A 17,508-nucleotide genomic window follows, 5' to 3' on the forward strand; every position below is an offset into this window, starting at 1 on the left:
CAGTTCATCCTTTTTTTTTTGGTTGGAAAATATTTCCTGCGGGATTTCTGCTGCTATCGCTCTGTTTAAACAGGTTGTGTGTTCAAGTACTGCAAAGGATTTTTGCTCAAAAGTAAGAAAGAAAAACATTCGGACGTCCCCCCCCCCCACATTTATAAGGTGGCATTATTACACCGTGCGTGTTCAATGTACTCCACATTCCTTCGGTCTGTGAATACCTTGCTGAAGTTGTCGTGACTTATTCACCACAGAAGGCAAACAGTACCATTTTTTTTTAAAAGGATATGAAGCCACACAACAAGGTTTCACGTCACCTTCCCGTGAAAGGTTCAGTGTAAGGCCTCTCGCCACAAAGAATCAACTCCAATAAGAATTAGAATAACAATAATAATAATAATAAAAACAGAAGAACAAATAAAATAAAGCCAAATCAACAACCAAAATGGCACAAATCCATTTTCACAAATAAATTCCCAAAGGGAGTGGATGTAGGGTGATTGGTTTTCGTTGCTCCCCCGTTAGCTGTCAGGCAGTCTCTGGGATCGCTAAAACCATCAGCATTGACACCTCCGTCACCCATTGAGGTAACTTGTGTTTTGTTTTTTTGTTTTTTTGTTAAGTCAAGGCGCCTTTTTGCTGATCTTGCTCCCCCCTTAAAAAACAAAAGCTTCAGAACTGTGGCAAGGCTCCGGGTTGAGCACGTTCTGACAAACAGTCAAGCCTTTGGTAGTCAGTTGTCCACCTTGACTGGTCCTGAATCAGAAGGCCGGCTCGGGACGACGTCCTCGACCTCCCCGTGCGCTATCTTCTCCCATTGGTTCAAGTTCTCCCTGCAACGCACAACGCACCCGCTTGAGAGTCACACTCAAACATCCCTTATTGAAATGAAATCCACGCATCCGTTTTTTATACCACGACCACCTCATTCAGTTCCAATCGGACTTCAGGGAAGAGGCGGGGCACACCCCAAACTGGTGAGCAGCCAATCACAGGGTAGATACAGATAAATAACTATTCACACTCACCTCTACGGGCAATTTGGAATTTTCAATTAAATGAAAATGGATGATTTAGTTGCTTGAGACTCAACCCCCAAACCATTTGTCCACCGTGCTGCCATTGTAATGATAATGAAGATATTATTAAAAAAAGTAACACAATTATTTTATAAGCAAAAAGAAATGCATTTAGGATACAGTAGCACATCTAGACGCCATTAACATTGTGATTGAAAAAAAAAATCACTTTGGAATCTGTGAGACAAAGTGTATTATAGGATCCTTACTTGCACGCTTTTAGAAGTGGACTTGATGGAGGGAAAAGATCAGATAGTGTCGTATAACATGGAATTGCCACAGCGTTGTAGAATCCCACCTAAAAATGGACAATAAGAAAGTATTAGTTAGAAAGTACTAGTATATGCACATATATATATATATATATATATATATATATATATATATATATATATATATATATATATACATATATATATATATATACTGTATTTTCGCAACAAATGATTAATTAATTAATTAACCATAATAGAGTATTATCTCATCTGTCTAACACAGTCGCTACATTTTCCTTCTATTTGTGGTTTCTTTACTTGACTACTAATTGATGATACAGAAAGAAGAAATGCATAGTCATAGATGACCACAATATATCCCACGGAACATCTTGTAGATTCCTCACGCATTCCAAAGCAAAAGTTGATACAAGTGGTGCTGAATAGTTTAGTGTTTTGAAGATAAAAAAAAGAAATTGATTTTTAGCCCAATAGATGCATTAACTTTGAAAAAGAAAATTGCCATAATTGTAGCCGATTTATTTGGGGGTAAATAGTCATTGTCTCAAGTCTCAATTTGATATTTTCCATCCAATGTTTGCTGGTGGATTAAAATGCAGTTGAATTTGGATTTTTCAATCAAAAGAAACAAATTTTAAACCGCTGGCTTTAAAACGATGAAATGTATAAAGTGCGTCAAACTTACTTGGCCTTGAGGGACTTCATCCTTCCTGTCTCGATCCATCATGGAGATGGGCTGCATCCCGATCTTCTTCATCTCATCTCCCTGCGGGAAAGCCAAAACAAAGTCCAGATGGCGTACGTTTGGAAAAGAACATTTCAAATGTATTGAAAGTTGTATGCCGTTGTACCTCGGCCCAGAATTCAGCATAGATGTCGTTGGCTGTGAGTCGCGTGATCTGCCATTGCTTAGTTACGGAACACAGGTCACATGCTGTCATCATCAGACCAATCACACGGTCCCTGGAGGCGAGCAAAGCTACGTTATCGCCTTGAGTGTTGATATAATGATCGCGAGTGTTCAGGGACGGCTCCAGGATTTTTTTTTTCTCTCCCGGTGTTTAAAGAGAGGCTTGACCGACACGTAGCGGGACGGAGAATAGAAACGATAATATAGTTTTAAATATCAAATAAAATGTGGGAGGGGTTTTACACAGATTTCTGACAGGTCTATATCTTCTGCCCCGTATTTGTTTTTTGTATTTAACATAATGAAAGGAAATTATACAACTTGGTAACACAACTATGGGATATTTAGTCTTTACTTAATCTTGAAATCTTATGTTGGGGATGCGGGAGGAAAATGAATTCGCAGAGAAATCCCAGGCTATTATGAGCACAGATATGTTCCAATCTCGATTCCAACTAAGAGCTTTTTCCAACATGCTCCTGTGGGCCAAGATGTGGGAAAAAAATGCATATGACACGCAAGTTAGTCATTCATTAGAGATACAAAGCACTAAATTCAAAAAAGTGCGAGCATTCTTGGAACTTTGGATGCAAAACATTCCAAGTTGAAAGCCTGAAGGTTTTCAAGCATCCATCGTTGACCCGGCTGTGGTCTCACCTGTGTGAATGGTTGTTGAAGTCCAGATCGCCCGAGGTGAGAAGGTCTGACAGTTGCTGGTGGTTATTGAAGTAAAGGGCCAGGTCGGTGGCGATGATGGCCTTTCGGATGATCTCCAGCACCTGCTCATACTCGCTGGAATTCAGGTTGGAGAAAATATTGTGCCCTTCCAGCTATGAGAAACAAAGAGATCAATAAAAAAGCAAAGGCTCCACTTATGAGGCGTTCAGGTCAGCTAGACTACAAGAGATTAGCACGATTTGAAACCATCGCAGATTTGTTGACCATTTATATACTTTGTGGGGGGAAAAAAAAGTTCTCGAGTCGGTTTTACACCTAAATATGTTCTCAGTTTTTGTTACGTAAAGCCGTACGAGCACTCGCCATTGTTTATGTTGCCATTTATTTTATATTCTATTCAATTTGTTTAGAAGCTTCATAACCATTTTCCGACCTTTGAAGCATTTTAACTTTCTCCAGCTGCATACAGTTGCAATAAAATACATGGGCCGTGCTGATATGGAAAGGCGACGCTAACGTATTTGGAAAGAGTCGTTTTTTTTCACTTTTTTTTTTTGCCAAAGTATATGCTACTTGTTATAAAGAAACATTCAGAGCTGGCCATTCTGATTCAGACTTTTATCAAGGAATAAAAGTGCCCACTCAAAACCTGATACACTATTCTAAAAAACATGTGATGATTTGTATAAAATTAGTTTGAGAAGTCAACCCCAAAAATTCTCAACAGGAATATGTTCCATGCAGTTTTGCTCGTCGAAAAACTGCCTTCGGATTAATATTGCGTTTGTGGAATATGAGTTAAGCAGTAAAATCCAAACGTTTTTGTACATCTCAAGGGTCGGCCATTTTGTCACTTGCTGTTGACTGAAAATGACATCACAGCTGCTCGATGAAACGACCGATCGTGACTCAGCTTCAGAACAGGTAAACCGTGATTGGTCGCTACCTGAGCCCTGAGCAAATGCGACAGTCGACAGATGTGACAAAATGGCCGCCCCCTGAGCTGGGAAAAACGGGTGGATTTTCTTGATTTTCCTCAAATTCCATAAAGGCGATATTTATCCGAACGCCGTGTTTGGACCAGCGGAGGCGCATAAAGTTGATGTTGCTTAGTGGAGCTCTACCTGCAAAATGGAGACAGTCTGAGAGAAATGATGCTGCTCCATCGTGGAGGTGGAGTAGAGAGCAGCCAGCGGGTGGTCAAACTTCTGCAGATAGGTGTTGCTGTACCCTCGATGGTCCAGATCGTGACACAGGCAGGCTATCAAGAGTCCCTTCTTCTGTAAAAGGAAAAACAATTCTTGCAGTCGCACAATACAAACTCCAATTGTGTCGTTTCGTTCGTTATTTCGATTAAAACGTGACCCAATGAGCCGCGGACCTCTAGCTCTGTGAAGTTTCCGGGGGTCTTCTGGAGGATGGCATACATGCAGTGGGCCACGGTCACGGCATGCTTCCAGTTGTGGTAGGGCACACGCCGGTAGTTCTTGCGTACGGACATGGTGAACCGACACAGCTTCTCCAGCTCAAAGCTGCACCAAGCGAAAAAATGGAATAAAAAAACAAAACAAAAAAAACAACTGATCCTGGCACCTAAACAGCTCGGCAGTTCCTTACCTGGTCTTCCCACAGGAGCTGTGAACCATGTAGATGAAAACCGCAGGCCAGATCTCCTCAAAAGGACTGATGTCAAAGTGAAACCTGGAGGAGGGAGAGGAGTGAATTTTGCGAGTTGGATCTGTTCAAATGTTTTTAAGACGTGACGATTCTCTCCTGTCATGAGATCCCGCCCCACTGTCGAGTTCTGACACCACCCAAGAAAGTCAAAACAAATACAGTACATCCAAAACCTATTCGGGTCCCCTTCCAATTTTTGGCATCCAGGTTGAGAGAGTGGACACGACCAGTTCCTCTTGTGGCTTAGCTTCGTCTTCAACGGTTAGCACCGATCTAGCGGCTAAATGTTAACAACAGCTTTCAACAGCTTTTTAACTCATCAATCACGCAAGTTTACAAAATTAATCACAATTGATCACATTTTTCTACTTCCAAATCTGAGATTTGTTTTACAAAGCTTGCAACAGATATTCTCTCGTTAAACACATTATGGCTAGTGTGCTTTTTGTTTCCTTCGCTTTCAGTTGCAACTTGGAGTTCATTGCATACATCATTGCAAGACTTTAGATGGATTTATTGCAGGAAAATTTAAGGTTATTTTTTGGGAGTTTCTCAAAAAACAAAAAACAAACAAACAAACAAAAGCATAAGGTAAAAACATGACCAAAGAGTAAGACAGATGAAATGAGGACTGCAGTGTGCACAGCAAGAGTACGTAATTCATTTGTGCGGGCCTCATGAGACGAAACCCATAAAGTATTACCAGACTCACATTTCGATCTCTTTATAAATGGGAGTGGGAAGGTTGAGCTGAGTGAGTGTTTTCCATTCTTCGGAGGTGCAGATGCTGTGGTAAGACAGTTTTTCCATTGTCACTCTGTAAATGCATTCAGAGTGGCGAATTCGATGGTACATCTACGCACACACAGGAAAGTCACAGAAAAGGTTTTAAGGGAGAGAAAAGGCAAAACCAATTATGGAAATTACATCATCAACTTTCTGACAAACCCAATTGACACTATATGGACAAAAGTATTGAGACACCACGTGTTTAGGATTTCACTGTTCCCACATGGCAACGAAAGGCAGAGGTTGGCCTTCAAGGCCTTCTCTGCTGGCCTAACATAATCAAGGAATCATGATCATTTTTATGATAATAATTCCAATAAATATATAATTGAATTTGTAAGTGTGTTTTTCTAGGTGAGAATTTTTGTCCAATCAGAATTAAGCTATCTTGTGTTGCCAGGCAGATTTCATAATGCAGCGGCACGTTCTTTTTCGCGGAGCCTTCGGATTCTTTCCCGCGGCGTCTGTGCTGTGTTTGTCAACGGCTCTCACTGTTGATAGACACTTGCGATAGCCAATCAGATCACGAGTTGGTCACAGTGAGCCTTCTCGTTGGCCTCGGTAATATGAGGGGGATTCATTCAAGTTGGACTAAGTAGGACTTCACTGAAGACCCAGGCGGCTCGTGCATGGCCCGGCACTGCCTAAAGTCTCGACCATGTGGCTAAATGAGCAAAATGCTCCGCCCGCTCCAAAAGTCGTCCTTTAGATGCGTTCCAGCTGACTCCATTTTATCATCCCGCCAGTTTAACGAACAGGTGTCGCAACACTCCAGGCCACATCGTCCAGGTGTAAGAAGACCTCAACTCACAGCAACAATCCTTTAAATTCCAGTCAAATGCAAATAAACATTTCCATATGGCGGTAAAATCTCCTCATTATGAATCTGTTTTTTGAATGAATGTTTTATAGCAAAGTCGTGTTGCCGTAAATGAGCGAACGTGTTCGCTGACTCACATTTGCACAGTGTAAGGCCAGGGCACAGAAGACGGCGAACATCTTGAAGTTGTTCTCGTCTGTTTTAGTGAAGGCACTACCGCTTAACTTGTTCACCATCTGCACCACTCCAATAACAGTCCCCCTGCTCACGATGGGCATGCACAGGATGTTCCGCGTGGTATAACCGGTTTTGAGGTCCACCTCTCTGTCAAAAAAGATGCCATCGTCACAAAGTCAGTTGAGTTGAGTGCAAAGGTTGAAAGCGAAAAATGAAGCAATGTCAAGTGCTTTGGGTGCTTACCGGTTAAACCGCGGGTCTGCATAGGCATCTGGGATATTTAAGACTTCCCCTGTCCGAGCCACTTGACCGGCTATTCCTTTCTCGATAGAAAACCTGCAGGGACAAATCAGAGGGGAGAAGATTAGAAAATTCATGAATATGTCCTATCTCAAATGCACGAATGACAAATTCCTCATAAAAATGAAGTTGTAATAGACAACTTTGACTTTGTAGCCGAATTCACACACCTAATTTCTTTGGTTTTCCTAAAGACCGGCTTGCCTTCTCTCTCCTCGCCAATATCGAACAGGTCAGAATACAGTTCTTTGTTGTTTTGATCTACCTGGAAGAGTGCGCACCTGTCGGCATTCACCAGGTTTTTTGCATATATCTGCAAGGAAAGCAAAGCTCGCCATTAGAACAATTAGACGTGACATGATGATGGACCGTATATTGCTGACATCCAAAATGGTCACTTTTCAGGAGATTTGGTCAACATTTCCCCAGCAAAGAGAGCAAGCCATTTTTAGCACTTTCGATTGGATTGAAAAGAAAATTTACATCCACACGTGTGTACTGACCAATTGTAAAGATTTGTGAAAAATTAATCAATTTAGCAAATTTCAGCCAAACGTCAGCATTACAACTTGTGACGCATTTTATGATGGCGCTAGTTTGATTCCTGCAGTCAGTTAGGGTTTTTATTTCCGATGAAAAATTTGCTCCGAACTAATTGAAATTGATCATCTCAGTTGATGCAAATAATTGCAAAACTATTTTTAGAAGTTAATATTTGTTGATGTTTCACTATGCTGATCAACCACCAGTGTAATTATTTGCATCATGAAAAATCTGTAAATTATCCAATGAACTCACAGTTGCAGCAGTGATGAAAGTGAAGGAAACAAAATGGCCGCTTACCATAATGTGTTCAAGTAGAGAATCTATTGCCACAATATTATCAAAGTATGTTCTGTGGGAAGAGAGAAAATGATACATTGAAATGTTTGACAAAAAAATAAAGTCAACTTTTTTTCCCCCAGTGAGAAAGCACGGTTAGCTAATCTTTTGCTAAAGCTAAAGCTAAATCACTGCACAGCGCTGTCAAGACAGGAGCCACTCTTACTTTGACACATCGAGTAGGAAGTCATTGAGCTCAGTCTGTTTGGCGAGGCCTCGGCACACCTAGAAGAAGAAGAAGTAGTAGGTCAGGTCAGGTCGTACGTGAACTCACGCATTTCCCGTAGCACGCTCGCCGCATCCTGCTTGTACTCCAAACACGTTCAGCCTGGCAGTGTGGCGTGCCGCAGTCCTTTGCAGCTCACAGAGGCTCCGAGGCCCACCGTGGCCAGTCCTGCAGTGGGACGCTGCTTCTCTTAGGTGTTATGCCAAGGCTTCGCATAAAAACAGTGCCGGGGCGTAATGACGTCCTCCGAGACCTGTTTGTTGAATCTACGGCCGAGCTGATTGGACGCAGCCTGGTCACAACCCGTTCAAGTACACAGTGGATTTCTGCATCCAAAACAGCAGCGCGGAACCAGAACAAACAGTGCCGCAAACATCATTACAAGTGGGCATGTCCGCATTCGGCGTATTCCCAAACATGTCGACTACAAAGTACATGGTGGTGTAGAGCGTTTGCAACGGTGTGCACAGGTCTCTGTGGACGTTTGCTCACCTGTACTTGATGAATGGCAACTGACGCCCAGGCTAAGTTTGCTGTTGCAACCTGAGAAGAAGAAAAAGCCCAATTTCACACTCACGTTTGAACACAAAATGAATGGGAGCAAAATTCTGAAAATGCCGTATTGTTTTCACATTTCCGCAACGATGAAACGGTCACTTGCTTCATGTACTTTACAGCACAATTATCCTTCTGTCGGCACCAGATATAGTTTCACAAGCATTAAGTAGGATTTCAAGACAGAAATTTCATAGAATGATCAATGCTACATTTTTTAAAAAAATACTAAAGTTTCTCCAATTTGAGTGTGAATGCACGACTTTTGAATTTGAACACATTTGTATTTACTTTGTAATTTTCAATTGCATTCTTATTTTTTCATTTTATATTAATTGTTTTAACTCATTCACCACCAGCCGAGTAAAAAAAAAAAAAAAAAGGATCATTGACGCCTTTAGCAGTCAATGGCAGTAAATGAGTTAATTGTTTGACGTATATGTGAGTTAAAATTGATTATGTTTTTTAGTTCCATGACTGTATGAAATTCTGTAAAGGGGGCAGTTGTTGAATGCATGTTCATGTATTTTTTTTAGGACTGATTTTAATCTACCCCATTTTTTTTTTATTTTTTATTTCTCTAGCATGCCAGGTTTTCTAATAATAGTAATAATAACAATAATATAATATAATGTAATATAGAAATAAAAAATATTCAGTTCAATTTATGAATTGAGGAAGAAGTGTAATTATTTTCATCATTGCTATAAATTACAATGCCTGGTAAAATCTTAAAGAATTTAGGGATCAAACTTAAAAACAAAAATGAAAATATCGAAATAAAGCTGATATGCTAGGAAAATAAGTAAAGATGTATTTTTTTTAAAATCAGCAACAAAAATACATACAAATTTGCTGTTGAGCAGTGTAAGCAATACATTTGGTGAAACTTAATAGCGTCTTGTCAAAATTGCTCAAAGCTCCTGTTTTTCGTCTACTGACCTCTTGGTGGCTGAGGTTGAACGGTTCCTTTCCCCAGTGGCGACGCAGCTCCAGTATGGCGATGAGGTCCCCGATGGCAGTGAGGATGGGGAGGCACAAGACAGAATGAACACGGATCCCTGAGTCCTGCCCTGTGCCATCTGGGAAGCGCTCGTCCTGAACACACGGGACAATCAAGGTCGGTCATTTCTCAAAGACGTCTTGGCTCGCCACCATCCACTGTTACAATAACACGAAACTTTAACCCCTTGAAAATTCCCTTTCCAAGGCCATATTTGTAGAGTAATAATAACATTGTGCCTCTTTTTTTGCACCTTTCCTCCAAAATTCTCACAAAATACGGATCGGCAGATAACAACCTTACCCCCATGATGTCTTCTACTAAAAGTGTTTTGCGAGTCTTGGCAACATGAGCTGCAATGGTTGTCCCGAATGCGATGGGGCCAGACGGGACAAGGCTTGGGGTACCATCCTTGGTCCTCGTCGGGGTGAACAAACATAAACTCTGTTTTGGAAGCATCGGAAAGAAAAGACAACGTGTGAAGACACAAAATTGCACTTGCTGGGAAATGGCGCGCCATGAATTCCGTAACACTTACATTGTTGCATTCTCCCAAAAAGTAAAGTGCAAATCCATCAGCTTTTGTTGCTGCAGGAACAAGAAGACGCAAGTGAGAAGTTTAACGAGTGGAAATACAACAGGTCAGGGTCATCACGATTAGGGATGCTCAAGTTGAGACCGATCACTGCTGAACAAACAGAAGTTAAAGACAGACTGTCAATACTGAAACGAAAAAGACAACAACGTCGTCGTCGTCGTAAAATGACATCAGCTTGAATGCTGCACATAAATTCATTTACTGCAATTGATCAAACCTGAAAACTTGTGTACGTGCTTTTGTGCTGCTGTTTACTTTACTTTGTAACGTCTGCATGAACAAAAGTTACAATTGTCATTTTTCCGGATGCAAAAGTATCCAAAGGCGATTTTTATTTCTCTTAGGTGGATGACTTTCCATCAATTAGAGGTATAGACACAAATAACCAAAGTTGGTGTTTTTTTTTTTGTTTGTTTTTTTAATGCAAGCAAATAACCTTACTAAGTACCTCGTACCTGTTTTAATGATGTTGCAGAGTTCATAGAGCAACAGCTTGTTGTCTCCTCCAGTGTCGAGGCGCTGCTCCATGTAGCTGTTGAGTTCATACACCACACCCTGCATGTTGGCATCCTGGTACTGCTGGACACAAACACACCAAAAAAAAATTCCTTTCCGTCCCATCCACATTGAGGGAAAAATAATGAAAGATATAGAAAACAACGGCAAGCTCACTTTTTTACTCATTCACCACCAGCCAAGTAAAAAAAAAAAAGCTATCTTTGACGTCTTTAGCCGTCAATGGCAGTAAATGAGTTAAGATATATATATATATATATTTTTTTTATTGAATGAAACTAGGATCTTCCCACCATTCACAAAAGGAGAATGTTTTCTCACAACTTTATCCGCATCCTCACCCTTAACCTTCTCCCACATCGCTACATTCGAGCTGGGGGATCATCTCGCCCGTATCCCGAGAGGAGGCCATCGAAGCCTCACAGCTCTGATTAAAGCGCCGTCGAGCTTTGATGCTCACATTCGTCTTAAAAGTGAGCTTATGTAACCGGCAGACCTCCAGCTAGCAGAGGGCCAAAGACCTGTCATGTCTGCGCCTGCAGGGAGGGTGAGGACGGGGGCGCGGCAGGGAGACCGCCTCCCTCTCGGGATCCATTCCGCCCTCCCACATCCTGTTTGCACAGACGTATGGATGACGCACACAAAGGTTGCGTGACCCTCATTTTTTTCTGCTTCTATGGCTTTGTAAGTCCCTTTCATGGAGGTCGTGCACCCCACTAAGCGGACGGAGATACTGATTTCAGTGGGCAGAGAGGCGTCAGAAGAAGGTGCGAGCTAGGTGTGGCTACGCAATGGGCATTATTGCAACTGTCCAGTCACACAAGTGACAGCTAGGTGTGTACCAACTGACATACACGTTTGAACTCATTCGCTGCCATTGAGCAGACAAAAAGTACATTCATCTTACCTGGGCTGGTGAGGTCAAATGAACGTGCTTTTTTGGCTTCTATATCCGTCAATGGCAGTGAATGAGTTCATAAGGTCATGAATTGCAATTGAACCTTTTCAGACAATGAATCCAGATAATGGGGCAGCACACAAAAGCTGCCAAGTTTCACTTATTGGGCCTTGTCACATTCGACATATTCAACATGTGAAAATAAATGTTCACAGTGAGGCAAAACATACCCTGCTGATCTCTTTAGGTGATGTGTCATCTGTGAACAGAAAATACACGTTAGAAAAAAGAAACAACAAGCAAAACATGAAGGAAAACTAAAGTTAACCAAGTTCACCTTTTGTTTCAGATGACCTGGCATTCAATCCAGTCCATCTTTTATGGATTTAGTCTGAATGTTTTACTGCATCATGCTTTTTAACAATCTGACTTTCAGGAGGTTTTAATATCTCTCTGTTATATTATATTATATTATATTATATATATATATATATATATATATATATATATATATATATATATATATATATATATATAATTTCCACATGTAAAAAACAGAACCGAGGAAAAAGATTTGTAGACACAATGGTTGTTACCAATGACAACAATTTTACGGTCATGAGATCCAGTTTTACATTCAGCATCACTTAACAACAACGAATGTTATTTTTAGTCAGCAATTGTTTGGTTATGCAAGCCAACCACTGACCAGAGCCATTTTAGCAGCAAACATGTGACGATCATGTAGTTGCCACAAGCGCCACAGAATTCCATCTAGGGACTATCAACGAAACAAAGGTCAAGTTTTCATCCCCAAAGAAGTCGATTTGCCTTGAATCGTCCACGGACTCACACCCAGTCGTCACACAACTTGCAGCAAGATGAAAAAGGCAAACCGCTTGTCGTCTAAATATGAAATACTATTGTCAGACGGGAGTTTACGCATTGCACAAAAGCATGCGGCCAATTTTTCCAGCGATAATGCAAACAACGGGAGGCTCAACAGGAAATGGCCATTTGAAAGCGCAGTGCTGGTTGCACGACTGCAAGTGAAGGAAGAAATTAAAAGAAAGACGACATCAATTGTGGATTTATATTTCCTCTTCTTTTAGTCAGGGAGACATTTGTTTCAATTATGATGCTATTAAAAGCAAAATGCAGAGAGAAATCATTTTACTTGACAAGTAAAAAAATTCCGAGACCTCACCAGCAAATTCCTGGAGGGATTTGAGCCCATTGGGAAGAACTTAAACACATGAAAATTGACTTTGGATATAGACGTTGACGATGTTTGATGACGGGCAATGATAACAGTTTCTGGATTTATACTCTGGGAGTGCGATTTGGGATGAAAATCAAATCATTCACACCGTTTGAGCAGTCTTCAGTGCACATGAGTCAACAGAGCACAAGAGCAGAAACTGCTCCGATGGCTTTGATAACATTTCATGTGATCCAACCATGCAAAGCCTCGGGTGCAGCGGAGAAAAGAAATCTTGCTGACTCAAACTGGCGCAAGCTTTCAAACAACCCTCTGTGCATGTGAAGAAAGAATTACAGCCGAGCACATTGTTTGCTGTTTTAAACATGCCTCCTTTAGTTTCCTAACTTACCCGTGAGAGCTATTTCGGAGTCAACCCCTGGCCATGTGTGACGTCAAACAGAGGACAGGAGGCTGCGCTTAAAGAATGCAAAGCCTTTGAGAAAAACAAGACAGAGCGTCTTTCTTTTATTTAAAAAGGGAGGTTTGCGCTGTCCTGGGCGTGAACACAGCCGGCTCCATTGACCGCCAAGCAAAGCTCCGAGCATTGTTACAGAACTCATGTGTCTATCCCAGTTCATAGCTGTGTGTTGCCAGTAGGATGATTTAAAAACAATAATAATAATATTAATAATAATAATACATATAATATACAACTTTCTTACTACCAAATTGCCAATGCATCTCAATGGACACACCCTCGCTATGCCACAACGCCCATCTTGGCTCAGAACGGTCAGCTTCATTCTCAAATAAGCACAGCGAGGCCTGCGCCTGCACGAAAATCAGGACACGCCAGCATTTCCGCCATGTGCCGTCGACAAAAATAGAGCCCTGAGTGTACACATGTTCCCAACACGCTGACAAGAACTCGTCCATTCTAATGGCAACCCCTATTTTCAGGGAGCGGCTACGCTTTCAGTAAACAGCAACCTGAGGGCAGACAAATTCTTGGAAAATATTGTGCCAAAGCTCTAGAGCAGACATCATCTAGCGACTGATGAGCATGACTTTAAAATCGAATAAGGGCTTTGATAACGTGACTGATGGTGTATCGGCCCATTCGCAGAATGAGTTTATTTAGGAGATAATGACAGTGCGAATGTGAGTGCGAATGGTTGTCTGTCTCCACAAGCGCCCTGCATTTGACTTGTGACCAGTTCAGAGTGTAGTCCGCCTTATCGGCTACAACTAACCCGTGACGCTGAACAGCATAAGCGGTATGGAAAATGGAAGGACAGAAGGATTTAATCATTTAATGGCAACGTCTGAGTTTTTCATGTTATCAAACTGTAAATAAGAACTTACAGTCAGTAGAGTACAGATAAAAGTTCTCTGGTGAATGAATGAACATGAAGAAGACGGTTCTGCGGACACTAGTCTGGACTGAGACCTTTCACCTACGCACAATCCCGCAGACGGCTGCGTCCAACTTGCAGGATCATTGACAGGAACTTTATTGATCCGCTGCCACGGTTACATAAAATATCCCACAGGACACGGAGCCGCCAGACGGACTCAGCGCTCGATATGTGTCAGCCGAGTGGTGGTCTTCAATTGCCCTCGTTTATGGAGGACATTCAAGCTAGAGAAGATGTCTTCTGCTGAATTTCAGGAATTTGGCAAGTGGGAAATTACAGACGTCCGCCTTTTGGAAAATGCAAAAGAATGCCTCTCAGAGTTGGCGCTTTACTTGCAAACTACGCTAAAATAGGATCAGACAAAAGTGGGTTAGATCAGAGAAGATCCGATCAATGCAAATATTAATGTATGAATCAATATTAAAAAAATATTCATTTTTAAATTGTAATAAATATATTGTGTGTTTCTATGTTATTATTTTTTTATTTTTAATAATGGTCGTACACATAACTCAAATATTTTCTCATTGCTTGTCGCTTTTGAACAGAGCCACACATCTCACTGATGAGGTTTTTTTTAGCATAACAGGTCATTTCTTAGCTGTATTTGGGGCAACACTTTTGCAGCATTTGAGGCGGGACCAATAAAGTGTTGTGTTGGCATGCGCACCCTCATCCCCTCCCTCGCCCTGGTGGCAAGCCCTGCAGGTGAGACGGAGCTCTTATCCCACCAGTGGGGGGTATGTGGAATTGGGACATGCCACACAAACACATCTTTGTCTCCGTGTCACTCTGAACTAAAGCGGGGAATCAGCTGCTTAACACGCTTGCCCTTTAGGCTCCGTTGAAACAGTCTAATCTGAAACAGAATAGACATTCTTCAAGCGCTTCATCAAAGCCGCATTGGGATAGATAACCCTCCTGATGTGGATTAGCGCACTTAAATACAACTCCAATGGACCCCCGCTGTCCGACTGAGCACGACTACAAATAGCGAATATCTGTGAATAATTAACACTCCCTTAAAAGTGATAATAAATTATAATGAGGGGTGTAATAAAAACCTTTTTGAATCTGAAAATTGTTTTTGATTGAAAAAATGTGAGTGCTCCAAATGTTCCACTTTGAAACATATTGGAAATTGAGATACATATCAAATCGTCTTTTATTGAAGGGATATGCATCAACAATTTGCAGTATATGAACCTTGCTTTGTGCACTGGTGCACAGTCGTGTTGAAAGGGGCCAGCTCCAAAAAATTTTTCCTGGAAATTTGGGGGCATGGAACCGTCCAAAATCTCTTGGTAAGATGATGAGTGGTGCGAACCTGATTGGTTTTCGCGGACTCCTGACCCCAACCCAATAGAGCTCCTTTGAAATCAATTCGAAAGGAGATCTCAAAAATGCGCTACTGTAAGAATGAGGGAAAAAGAATTCCCATAAACACGCTTTGTGGACAGCCTACCGAGAAGAGTTGAAGCCGTTTCAGCTGGAAAGGGTGGACTGACGTCATTTTGAAAGCGATGGACTAGAAATTGGATGACGCTTCAATTCATATGTGAGTCAAAGCAAGCGAGCGAATACTTTTAGCAATATAGTGGCTCACTCGCTCTCTCTGTCTCACACACCCACACACACGCACACACCCCCACACACACCCCACACACACGCACACATTTGTGCGTAAGTCTGATGTAATCCAATGTTGTCAATCACATGATAAGAAAGAACGGGACACGCTGCAGGGACTGCTTCCAGGAAGCAGTCAACTCGGCGCTGATCACATGATGACAGCGCCTGCTGAGCTTAGAAACAATCTAAAAAGCAGCTCATCAGCTCTTAAACGTCTCACTCAATATGACTAATAGAGAAATGGACCCCGAAATGGAAAAGGCCTGCTTTTATGACCACAAATGTGTTAAGAGAACAAAAGAAGAAAAAGGGATCTCTATTGTGGTACATTTACAAAGTCTACTTTCAGAACACTCATTAAATGAAGGGGGGTTGCGCCACCCTTTTTAAAAAAAATTTTTTTTAACAAATGTTACTTGTACATTGTGTCCAAGTGCTTCAAATAAGAAAAAATGCAAAATCTAGTCGATTTTCCACTTCAAAGAGCCTCCTTCACCTTGCTTTTATTGCCCCTCCCAACACCAGGCAGGAAAGTTCCGAGCAAAGTTGAGATGACAAAAGCCAGAAAAGATGAACACCACAACCTCCTTGGACATCCACTCCCAACAGAACCACTCAAATCAAGAAGAAGCTTTCTCAGTCATATCCTAGCAAGATTTCAGGGAGAAACTCCATTCCAGGTTGGGATCTAAAAGCTCCAAAAAGAAAACCTACCAGTTAACCGGCAAATATTTTATAGCTCGTAGCTGAAGAAACATATGGAAAAAGAGGAACAATACTTTACATAAAAAGGAATTCCCCAATGGCTCGTTACTGGTGCTGGTCCAAATTAGTCTGACACACTACAACTATTTCTACTTTTCTAATGTCATTTATTTGCGGCACAGTTCAGTTTGGTTTATCATGGGAAGGCAATCGCTAGGACATAAATCCAGAATTGAGCCGCTGAATTGCTGAGACTTCAATACAAAAATTATCCATGAGTTTAGATGTATTTTGAATAATTAGGTCCCGAGTCCAATATTTTGCCATCATAAAACCTTTAACTGTACAATTCTGCAAGTAACATTCATTAACTGTCACACAACCTAATGTTCAATGAAACCAACCACAAATTCAATCTAAAACCTTATTAAGGACATCAACACAGTCTTTCAAAAATTTCCATGAGTGAAACTTCCTGTAAATATTCTCATCACCTTCTTCTCTTTGCACCAATTATTCCAAGATTGAAGATGTTTGAATTCATGGCTTTGGATCCTCTCTTGTTCTAAGTGTAATAAAGTACATCAAGAGAGAGGATCAAAAAATGCATATTGTACTGAAGTGAACACATTTGTAGTGTTTGGTGGGAACAAGGTCTTAGTGGATGATTCAAGTGCCACAAAGTGTAAAGTGTGTTCGGTACTTGTACTAAGAAGGCTGAATTCCTCCGTAAAATGATCTCCCATCTCTGTGATCAAGTTCTGCTCTGATTCCTCTGCACTGACCCAAGCTGAATGACTCCAGTGAAATATTCCTACTTGGCGCCAGAGACTTTGATTACCACCAGCGCCTCGAGAAACGGACACCCTTCTATCTGTACGAAGACGGCAGCGCCAAAATGTGACAAGTCGATCCTGTTCCCGTTTTCTCCACACCCAAAGCCAGCGCCCTCACTACGGCCGCCGACAAGCCGAGCCCCTGCCCTCCCCTGGGCCCCCTTCAGCCAAGCTGCATGTCTCTGGAGGACGCCTCTGACGTCAGCAGCTCGACTGGGCTGTGCGCCAGCACTGTTGGCCCTCGATGGATGCCGTTGGTCTGGGAAACAGCTCACAGAGTGGGGAGCGCTACACACTCGACATGGACCACGCCGAAACATCCAACGAGCAGTAAACAACCGACAGGCCCGTTCCGGCTCTTTTGTCTGTCGA

At 41.7% G+C, this 17,508-nt stretch overlaps 1 protein-coding gene across 9 annotated transcripts in view; it reads right to left on the reverse strand.

The window, feature by feature from the left end:
• Positions 1 to 257: 257 nt before the first annotated feature.
• The window catches only part of pde10a (phosphodiesterase 10A), a 43,846-nt gene continuing 26,595 nt past the window's right edge, over positions 258 to 17,508 (reverse strand). For 5 of the 9 annotated variants that reach the window (XM_088305095.1, XM_088305103.1, XM_088305102.1 and 2 more), the window contains 20 exons: positions 11,572 to 11,600; positions 10,383 to 10,506; positions 9,868 to 9,917; positions 9,633 to 9,773; positions 9,269 to 9,424; positions 8,264 to 8,314; positions 7,712 to 7,770; positions 7,507 to 7,558; positions 6,834 to 6,976; positions 6,607 to 6,699; positions 6,324 to 6,510; positions 5,290 to 5,432; positions 4,518 to 4,601; positions 4,282 to 4,432; positions 4,025 to 4,180; positions 2,880 to 3,052; positions 2,164 to 2,275; positions 1,998 to 2,078; positions 1,286 to 1,374; positions 258 to 830 (listed from right to left, as the gene is read on the reverse strand). In XM_088305095.1, coding sequence (XP_088161221.1) covers positions 731 to 830; positions 1,286 to 1,374; positions 1,998 to 2,078; positions 2,164 to 2,275; positions 2,880 to 3,052; positions 4,025 to 4,180; positions 4,282 to 4,432; positions 4,518 to 4,601; positions 5,290 to 5,432; positions 6,324 to 6,510; positions 6,607 to 6,699; positions 6,834 to 6,976; positions 7,507 to 7,558; positions 7,712 to 7,770; positions 8,264 to 8,314; positions 9,269 to 9,424; positions 9,633 to 9,773; positions 9,868 to 9,917; positions 10,383 to 10,506; positions 11,572 to 11,600 — 2,174 coding nt within the window. In that variant the 3' untranslated portion in view covers positions 258 to 730. Of the gene's footprint in view, positions 831 to 1,285; positions 1,375 to 1,997; positions 2,079 to 2,163; positions 2,276 to 2,879; positions 3,053 to 4,023; positions 4,181 to 4,281; positions 4,433 to 4,517; positions 4,602 to 5,289; positions 5,433 to 6,323; positions 6,511 to 6,606; positions 6,700 to 6,833; positions 6,977 to 7,506; positions 7,559 to 7,711; positions 7,771 to 8,263; positions 8,315 to 9,268; positions 9,425 to 9,632; positions 9,774 to 9,867; positions 9,918 to 10,382; positions 10,507 to 11,571; positions 11,601 to 17,508 lie in introns of all 9 variants that reach the window. The other 4 variants (XM_088305096.1, XM_088305104.1, XM_088305100.1 and 1 more) reach the window with 2 other exon arrangements.

This window comes from Idiotropiscis lumnitzeri, chromosome 9, assembly GCF_059441095.1.
Source record: "Idiotropiscis lumnitzeri isolate Australia: NSW breed Sydney's pygmy pipehorse chromosome 9, RoL_Ilum_1.0, whole genome shotgun sequence".
Lineage (NCBI taxonomy): Eukaryota > Metazoa > Chordata > Actinopteri > Syngnathiformes > Syngnathidae > Idiotropiscis > Idiotropiscis lumnitzeri.